The sequence below is a fragment of the Rutilus rutilus genome (genome assembly GCF_951802725.1).
Source record: "Rutilus rutilus genome assembly, chromosome: 8".
Classification (NCBI taxonomy): domain Eukaryota; kingdom Metazoa; phylum Chordata; class Actinopteri; order Cypriniformes; family Leuciscidae; genus Rutilus; species Rutilus rutilus.
The window spans coordinates 18,068,316-18,078,609 of record NC_140222.1 but is presented as its reverse complement, the minus strand read 5'-3'; the positions used below and the strand labels follow the sequence as shown (position 1 = coordinate 18,078,609).

At 36.3% G+C, this 10,294-nt stretch overlaps 2 protein-coding genes across 6 annotated transcripts in view; one reads left to right on the top strand and one right to left on the bottom strand.

Annotated features, from left to right (window-relative positions):
• Positions 1-10,294, bottom strand: part of LOC311294848 (uncharacterized protein) — a 55,598-nt gene that overhangs the window by 3,829 nt on the left and 41,475 nt on the right. Inside the window, exons 4-5 of one of the 3 annotated variants that reach the window (XM_084415891.1) lie at positions 2,632-2,766; positions 1,524-1,735 (exon numbers count right to left, since the gene is read on the bottom strand). In XM_084415891.1, coding sequence (XP_084272017.1) covers positions 1,524-1,735; positions 2,632-2,766 — 347 coding nt within the window. Of the gene's footprint in view, positions 1-1,025; positions 1,736-2,631; positions 2,767-10,294 lie in introns of those variants that run through there. The other 2 variants (XM_084415892.1, XM_084415893.1) reach the window with 2 other exon arrangements.
• LOC311294844 (uncharacterized protein) overlaps positions 9,550-10,294 on the top strand; it is a 40,395-nt gene continuing 39,650 nt past the window's right edge. For 2 of the 3 annotated variants that reach the window (XM_084415886.1, XM_084415885.1), the window contains exon 1: positions 9,566-9,913. In XM_084415886.1, coding sequence (XP_084272012.1) covers positions 9,877-9,913 — 37 coding nt within the window. In that variant the 5' untranslated portion in view covers positions 9,566-9,876. Of the gene's footprint in view, positions 9,914-10,294 lie in introns of all 3 variants that reach the window. The other variant, XM_084415887.1, reaches the window with a different exon arrangement.

Here is a 10,294-nt window from a genome sequence, read left to right as displayed (position 1 = left end):
GTTACAGGTTAAGGAACCACTGGCATTATTGGAGATTGACTGAGTTGTTGTTCCGGACATGCTGGCACCCAGCAACCCAAATCTGTGAACTGGAAGGTCACGACGTGCCTAACTTCAGGGTCCGAGTGTCAGCTGCATAATCTATGGAGATAGGCCTCAGTCTATCTGAATATGGGTGGAAAATTACTATGTTTATCTATTTCTTAGCCAATGAGAATCCTTCAACCTGAAGCAATAACGTAGCTTAGACCTTGGAAATGGTATAACTGTATGAGATCTTTGTAACTGTAAGCGGGGCGGCCTACGAACTCCTGTGTGAGTCTTGAAGCTGACTTCTGCTGATGAAACTGCAAACTATCTTCAGTAAAACTTTTCTTCAATTTTTTTATAATTCTGACTCCGGGTCTTCTTTCAAACACCCGGTCCTTGGGTCCTAAACTGTTAACCCCTAACAACATTCACTAATGTAAACAAATCAAACCAGTGGTAAAATCACAGGTTTAAAAAAAAAAAAAACAGGGCAAGAAAGGATGACAGTGTCCATCGGCCCCCACCAAAGATCAGTTTTGACCCAGGAAAAACAAGAATTTTGACCCCTTAGCAAACAAGCGATTGCACCTTCTTTAGAAAGTTAATAGTCGCAAGTTTGCGGTAAAATGCAGTTGGGTTGTCGAGGTCAAAACACTATATAAGCTGTGAATCAAATAAAACCTATTATAACTAATTTCTTACACTGAATGTTTGGATTTTTTGAAGGTGTATTTAATATAATAAAGTTCTGTGTAACGAATTATTAACAAAGTAATTATTTTGAATAATTAACAAGGTGTTTATGTTTGGTTATAAGATTTACAACATCATAACATATTCAACAACCAGTAAAGACAAAAACAGCATTTTATCTTAATTAGTAGGTTAAATATTTTATAGAATTCGAGTTGTCTAGATCCACTGGTCCACACTCTGGTCTAGATTTATACAGTATTTGCACAGATTAACCGAGACATAAACATAAAGTTTAATATACAAAAAAAACATTAATCTTGTCTGCTATTTAGTATAGTATAGTACTGTAATGATGAACAGTTCAGATGTTTCTCCTAATACAAATGACACTGCCGGAGCTCCACATAGTAATAGACTCTCATTGAACTACAACATGCACTGACCCGATGTAAAAACAGAGTGTGTTTGCATTCAGTCATAAGGGGAGCCAAAGCAGCACCGTTACCGTTTTGGACATGTAGAATGTGAAGTATGAGGTTTATTTTCCCCTATTGACCTTAATTCCTCTACAAGCTGGACTAAAACAGTTTCACTTCGCCTCACAAACTGAGCTGATAGTGTATCACGTGCATTCAGTGAATCACATGTCCACACACAACTGCTTGAACTATGTTGTTTTGTGACGTTATAAATGTGGACAGGAGAACAGAGAAAAACAATCTGTTGATAAATAGCTGTGCAAGGAACAGGAATTGTGCAGAGAATCAATGTAAGTTTGCTTTATATCTGCTTTATACATATCTGGAACTAAACCTTCTGCTCAGTTCACACTGTTGGTCTGATTTGACTCCAGAGGTCTGACAGTGATGTCTGGTCTCTTCTTCTCTGATCAGCTCACTTCTTGTAGATCTGATGTCATAAACCAGCACAGCGACAGTAGCCACGCCCACCAGAGCAGAGAGAGCCAATCGGATCACAGCTTCAGTGAAACCACAACAGTGGACGTGGTCTGAGAAAAAGAAAAGAAAAATGCTATAAAGTTTCCATATAAACATATATGATGGTTTTGTGGGTTAATAGGAGCCCAAGCATCTATTGGGAAGGCAATGAATCCATAAGCTTTACTGTGTGTGTGTGTGTGTGTGTGTGTGTGTGTGTGTGTGTGTGTGTGTGTGTAATGTGTGTGTGTGTGTGTGTGTGTGTGTGTGTGTGTGTGTGTGTGTGTGTGTGTGTGTGTTTCTCCATGATCTATTTTCTCATCGAGTAGCCTACTAATGTTTTATAGAGCAGACCCAACACGGCTCTCGGACACGGGATTCACTTCTCTGTCGCTCCTCTGCGGTCTGTTCACAATTCCTGTAAACTCACATACAAAAAAGCAAGCAAATGCCTTACCTCCCAATAGCCATAAACCATAAATCCCAGGGAATGCATGAGCTGGTCAAATGTAAACCCTGAATGCAATGTAAGTCATTTTGGATAAAAGCATCTTCCAAATGCATGAATGCAATGCAAACGTTGCAGTTTAATTAATTGTGTTATACAGTCGATTATAGGGTGCTCACCAGATGTAATATGAATCAACACCTATATGTACTGAATCAATGCAATTAATATGTTTTAGGTTTTAACTTCGATTAGGTGACTGACCCACTCCGAGTGGGATTCGAACCGTGGTCTACGGCATGGGAGGCAAAACACTGCAGCCTAGCATCAATCGCTAGTGTGCTTCTTGAGATCAGGGGAGTGAGGTTTACCTGCACAGCTCTTACTAGCTCCATTACACAGGCCACTATGAACTAACAGTGGATTTCAGAGTGAAAAACTAATATCACACTGATTGACCTGAACACATCTAACAGAGTTCTGCTCTGTAAATAAACACTAATATCATCAGTGATGTACCTGAACTTGGCTGATAGAGTTCAGTAATGTTGTCATCCTCAGTCTGGTTGACGGTTGAATTGTTCACAGCACAGCTGGACGTCACACAATTTGAGCTTGATGATCTTTCTGATGATGAAGAAGATTGTGGAGTCACTGATAATGATAGATAATGTCAGTCTCACACACTTCTGATCTTAATTAAAGCAGTCAATATCATAAGATGTGGATGTAAGGAATATTGAAAAGAATAGAAAACAAAAAAAATTTAAATATTACAATGACAAAGATACATTTCAAATGAATGGTCAGTAAATTACGCCATAATGGTCAACTCACCATTGACAGTAACATTGAAACTCTTGTATTTTGTCTCTCCACTGAGAATTGTTAGTTGATAAAGTCGAGAGTCTGTGTTTCTGATGTTTGTGATGGTCAGAGATCCGGTTTGATCCAGTTTCAGTCTGTTTCTGAATCTCATCATACGTAGAGCTGGTTTGTGTAAGTCTGTTGACTTCAGCGATTCGAGTGCTTCCAAACGTCCACTGTAGAGTGACAGAATCTCCCTCCATCACTGACACTGACTTCACTGCATCTGTCACATCTGGAAAACAAATATATTTTGTCACAGACTAAAGGCCCGTTAAACAAAATACAAAAGTTGCTTAATAAAAGAAGAAAACAAACAGACCATCAGACAGATTGTGGCTAGTGACACAAAAATGACACAATATGGCTGTCCAGTATAACAAAACCGTTATTGAAATATTGAATAAATTATAGAGAAAAATTGAGAAAAGGCTCCGAGGCACACATTTCTGGACAGCATCCGATAATCAAGGGCCCCTCGGCGTTGGCCCCAATCCATAATACATCCATATGTACAATAAATATCTTATTTATCCAGGTCTATGCTGTTGATTATATAATAAAGAAAAAAATAACTAGTGCCATCAGAATATGTTGTTGTCATTGAAAAAGAAATTGAATGTCATTAATGCATAGGCTAATATGGTTAATATCTAAATGTAACTTTATATAAATCCACAACAACTTATTTCACTCAGTCTCCTGTATATATAAAAAAACCTACGGTGAATATATAAAATTCTGTCATATATCACTACTTGTCATAGTTGATCCAAATATGTGAAATTTTTATTTTTAAATTCACAAAAAACAAATAGTCATCTCTAGGCTGAGTGAAGAGAGTGAAGCCCAACTGAATATCTACAGATATTTTAATCCGTAGTGCAGATCTGTAACGTTTATATTTAAATGAACAAAAAACACAAAATTTGTCAATGGACAGGACTGTTATGTGTAAGTTTCGAGCGTCGATTTAACAATGTTATTTCGCAGTGTATCCCCCTACTGGACGCATCAGTAACAACAGGGGCGTAAAACTATGGGGTGAGATTTCGGTCACAATTCTGCGCGCGCAAGATCATATTTTGAGCGTGCAAAAGGGCATTTCGCACGCGCGTGAACTGAGTTTTGCGGAGAAATGTTAGTCTCGCAGATAAGAAAATATTGCGAGCGAACGAAAATCAATTTTGCATTTAAAATAAGTATTTATGTGCGCGGACGTTCTCTTTCGCGTGTGCAAGTTTCACTTTCTTGCTCCTTTCATACCAGCCGTGAGCGCTCTCTAAGCGCAGACGGCTCGCTTGCTCAACACAACCCAGCGTTACAATATGCCATAATTCCAGCCAATCAGAGATGAGACTGCTAAATTCTGATTGGCTGGCTTGAAAACCAATCACAAGACTCCCTGCATCACCGACTGCGGAAGAGAACTAGTGCAGTTGAGTAAAGTTGGCATTAAATTCACAGATTCGATTGTTGTATAACCATCAGGACAGCAGTGATGGGTGAACTAAATTAGGCAACAATAGGCCTACAGTGAATTACAGTGAAGTTATTAAATATTTTTCATAAAAATCATTAAAAAAAAATCACAAATGTACAATTGTATATACAACTTAAAATATATTTTCCCCAAAATAAGTGTTGTTGTATAACCATCAGGACAGCAGTGATGTGTGAACTGAATTTAGCAACAATACGGTGAATTACAGTAAAGTTATTGAATATGTTTCATAAAAATCATAAAAATTATACATTTACAATTGTATATACAATTTAAAATATATATTTTCCCAAAATAAGTGTTGTAGTATAACCTTCAGGACAGCAGTGATGTGTGAACTGAATTTGGCAACAATATAGTGAATTACAGTAAAGTTATTGAATATTTTTCATAAAAATCATCAAATTTATACATTTACAATTGTATAAAATTTAAAATATATATTTTCCCAAAATAAGTGTTGTAGTATAACCTTCAGGACAGCAGTGATGTGTGAACTAAATTAGGCAAGAATACAGTGAATTACAGTGAAGTTATTGAATATTTTCGTAAAAATCATTTAAAAAAAATCATACATTTACAATTGTATATAACTAAAAAAAAAAAAAAAAAAACATATTTTCCAAAATAAGTGTTGTAGTATAACCATCAGGACATCAGTGATGTGTGAACTGAATTTGGCAACAATACAGTGAATTACAGTAAAGTTATTGAATATTTTTCATAAAAATCATAAAACTTCTACATTTACAATAGTATATACAATTTAAAATCTATATTTTTCCCAAAATAAGCGTTGTTGTATAACCATCAGGACAGCAGTGATGTGTGAACTGAATTTGCCAACAAAACAGTGAATTACAGTGAAGTTTTTGAATATAAATAATAATCATAAAAAATATGCAAAACGATATTTATACAAAATAAGTGTTGCAGTATAACCATCAGGACAGCAGTGATGTGTGAACTGAATTTGATGACACTATAGTGTGTGACAGTGAAGTTATTGACTGTTTTCGTAGTAACGCTTTTCGGGTTTTGCACTTTTCAAACGGTCCCTTCGGATCTGTCTCGCTTCCGCCTGCGCATTGTCCACTGCGAGGGAAAGCTCGTTTGGAGGAAAATTAGGTTGTAGCTGCTTGTCTACATTACTACGATTAAAAAGAGGTGTTATTTGTGCAGTAACAACGTTTAGCTCACGAGTTATTGACCCGGGAAGTTAGAATCTGTGAATTTACTGCCAACTTTACTCAACTGCACTGGTTCTCTTCCGCAGTCGAGATGCAGGGAGTCTTGTGATTGGTTTTCAAGCCAGCCAATCAGAATTTAGCAGTCTCATCTCTCTGATTGGCTGGAATTATGGCATTGTAACGCTGGGTCGTGTTGAGCAAGCGACTTGAAGCGAGCCGTCTGCGCTTAGAGAGCGCTCACGGCTGGTATGAAAGGAGCAAGAAAGTGAAACTTGCCCACGCGAAAGAGAACGTCCGCGCACATCCAAATATACTTATTTTAAATGCAAAATTGATTTTCGTTCGCTCGCAATATTTTCTTATCTGCGAGACGAACATTTCTCCGCAAAACTCAGTTCACGCGCGTGCGAAATGCCCTTTTGCACGCTCAAAATATGATCTTGCGCGCGCAGAATTGTGACCGAAATCTCACCCCATATAAAACTGCCTGGGCCGTATATCTACCGGCTCCAGGTCTGCAGCCTCCCCATAGATCTGCAGTACAGTTCCATACTCTACAGTTTCCCCTTGGACTTTTGAGGAATTAAAAGTGAATCTAGGGTTGCTTGAATAAAAGCAGGAAAGTGAAGTGGACAAATGGAGAGTTAGTGGATATATAGCAGAACACAATAGACAGGACATGATAATATTTACAGATGCTTCTAAAAGAACTGATAAAAGGGGTGGGAGTGGTGCATGTGGTGCCTGAACTGGAGCTGGCTGTAAGAGGCTAAATTATGATTTGGCTGTATATACCAATATTATGAAACGGCAGAGCTTATAGCTATCTGGTTTGCCCTCCCTTACGAAAAAAAAGTATACTTCAAGTTCATTTTATGAAGTATACTTGAGTAATGTTCAAGTATATTTTTAAGTATACTTTATGTAGTAAGTATACTAATGTCAATATGTACTAGTAGTAAACTTGTAAGTGTACTATTTTAATACCGCTTGCGACTAAATTGGCCCACTTGAAGTATATAAAACAAGTATATGTTTAAGTGTACTATAAGTGTAACAGTAGTAAACTTTAAGTGCACAACTAGTTCATAATTATGTTTCTCATTTCATTTGTACTGCAAGTTAACTTATGAGTGTACTAGTAGTTTACTATTTTAATACTTGTAGCAACTTTGAAGTATACTCTCAGTAAACTACTAGTTTAGTAGTTTTATACTACAAGTTTTCTTTAAGTGAACTTAACATTATACTTATAGTTTACTATTTATAAATTTTTTGCACTTGCAGTAGGCCTATACTACTATGTTCAAATGTTATTTTTTATACTTGAAAAATACCTTTAACTGTACTTTAATTTTAAAAACATTTTATTAGCTTCATGCATCATTTTTATCAACACTTGAATGTCGGTAAGTTTCATGAAGAAAGGCAATATTTTAAACAAAATAGTTGAGAAAATCACATTTTTGTCAAAGACTAGGCTACGCCTTGATCAGATTCAGAACGATGATCAAACATAGATGGAGTAGATCGAGTCCGACATCCCGTCCCCCACAGCTTCAGTCGTTTTCTCTTCATGGGTTAGCCTACGCTTCATTTCATTTGGAAACATTAAGCAGTTTTGATTTACAAGCTGTTTAATGTTTGATGATTACATTATTTTACATTTGAGTGAGCAATCTTCTATCACTTGTTTCAGCTTCTTCTTCTCCTGTGTTTTGTTCCGGAGATTATGTACTAGAAGATGTGTCATAGCGCCCCCTACCGTATACCAGTGAAAACATGGATAGCTGGAAAATTCAGTCAATGGTGGGGAAAGAGTAAAGTAGAATTAAAGTAAATTCCTATGTGCACTACCAGTGGACTAGCCTACACAAAAATTCAGATATGCAGAATCAGAAACATATCTGTTTTATATCATTATTTTAATCAATATTTTCAAACAAAGTTTCATAAGACTGTATATGAAAAACTATGTAAAAAAAGTATATTTAATAGGCTACTCGATCAAAAGAGTTAACACAACTACAAGCCAAGTATACTTTGAATAATTAAACTTTTAAGTATATCTCGATCAAAAGATTGAGTACAAGTATAGGCCAAATATACTTGGACTTTTCTCTCAGTATAAGTCAAGTACACTTAAGTGTAATTAAGTATATTTTTGAGAAGTATATCAAATGTAGACTGAAAGTATACTTTATTTTTAGTTGAAAAGAAGTATACTAATAGAACACCTGAATAAACTTATTTTCCATGCTTATTTTATTTACTCTATAAACTATATCACCCGAAAGTTTATATAAACCTGAACATGTTAGTTTATAAGACGGTGTGTAATATTATGTTTTAAAAAAAAGTATTTAATAAGCTACTCAATCAAAATAGTAAACACAAGTACAAGCCAAGAATACTTAGAATACTTAATTATACCTTTAAATATATCGATCAACAAGTATAGGCCAAATATACTTAGACTTTTCTGTCAGTATAAGTCAAGTATACTTAAGTGGATTTTGAAGTATATTTCTGAGAAGTAAAGTATATTTCTGAGAAGTACATAAAAAGTAGACTGAAAGTATACTTTCTTATTTTTAGTTTAAAAGAAATATACTAATAGCACACTTGAATAAACTTCTTTTTCGTAAGGGCTGTTATGGGTAGAAAGCAATGGGGATAATAGACAAGCAGTCATAGCATCTGACTCTAGTTCTGCTCTTCTAAGTATCCAGAATTCCCACTCAGGGTCCAGAAAATACATTCTTCTTGATGTTTTACACAGTTAGCGAGTGGATTGCAAAAGGCGGGATTAACATTTTCCTTCTGATGGGTTCCAGCCCACATGGGGTGGAGGGGAAGTAGCTGGCTGATATACATGCCAAGAAAGCAGCAGGTAAAGACAACATTGATGTTGACATAAAATACAGCAAAGCAGAGGTTAAGAGCATTATTAAAACAAGACCTTATGAAAAAAGTTCCTGCTCATGTAGGGGTGGAAGGAAATTAAGCTGTAGATATGCTAGCAAAAAACTCTATAAAGCATGAAACACTATAGATGTACGCATACCAATATGTGAAGAGTTCAGATGCAAAAGCCTCTAAGTGCCATCTGAAATTTTCTTCTAAAATGATAATTTTTATCAAGCTTGTATATTTAAGTTCAGTAATTTTTCATGGCAATGAAAATGACCTTTTAGTTGTAATTTAAATTACTAAACTTAAATATACGAGCTTGATAAAAAGAAAATTTCAGATGGCACTTAGAGGCTTTTGCATCTGAACTCTTCATGTCGAGTAGAGGTAAAAACCATCATAAAGCAACATTCGCTTAAAAAATGGCAGGAATATTGGAACACAGTGGATACAGGATGTAATTTATACAGTATTCAAAATCAAGTAGTCACAAGCATGAGGAAGGGCAGAAGCCCAAGGGAGATGTTAGTTTCACGTCTTAGAATGGGTCACACTGGTTTAAATACAACATTGTACAGAATAGGAAAACACCCCACTGGACTATGCACTTATTGTAATGTAGCCCACAAGAGATAGTGGAGCATATATTGTTAGACTGCAAAAAATATGAAGAAGATAGGGCAGAATTAAACACACAAATGGATGAACAAAACATTACACTTGAGCATTTATTAGGGAAAACATCTGGGAAAATACACAAGTTATTAATTTTGTTTGTGAAAAACACTGGGCTAAGCGAAATAATTTAATAAGAGTTTTTTTTTCTTTCTTTTTTTCTTTTTTGCCCACACTCCAGTCTAGTAGGTGGCGGTAATGCACCTTTGAGATGAGGTGCCAACCGCCATTAAAACCTGAAAGAAGAAGAAGAAGAAGAAGCCCTCCCTCCCACTGTCTATGCTCCCTCCCCTCGAGAACGTGCCTTTTCTCTTCCGTAAATTCCCCGAAGAAGTTACTGCATCGGCAAACGACGTATAGCCTACTGTTTTGCTCGTCCCTAAATTCCTCTTAAGGATATAGTCCTCATCGTCATTAATATAGTTCGAAATATAAAAAAATTCGCAATTCTGAGTTGGCAAAAACGTCTAGATGTTGACTTTTTTGTGTGCTACATTGACGCATGTCAGTCGGCTGTGCGGTTCTGAAAGACAGCGGAGGTTGCGGGACGAATAGCTTAATCTCCATGGATCATCTTTATTGATTAAGATTCTACGCAACTCTAACGTGCAGAACATGTTATTGTTCTTTCTAATCTTGTTTTTCATGGACGGTAAGTAATGGATTTCTGTTTATCTTTCGGTTTCACTTTAGACACCACACCGGCATAGCCTAGCCTATTCGATGAATACACGGGAAATGGCGCCGGAGAAACAGCTGTAGCCTAATAAATAAATAATGTGGCAAATGCGGTTGTTCCAACACTTATAATGTCGCAAATGTGGTTGTTTGTGTTATATGGCAAATCACATTGAATCAGTTGCCGTCGACATCTTCTCAAAAGTAAACTTTTCTCACCACGGTGACCACACCCTCATACCCAGTATACCTACACAGTTTGTCTTAAAGGGCACCTATTATGCAAAATTCACTTTTACATGCTGTTTGAACATAAATGTGTGGGTCATTCCAGAATTGGAGGACATATAATTTT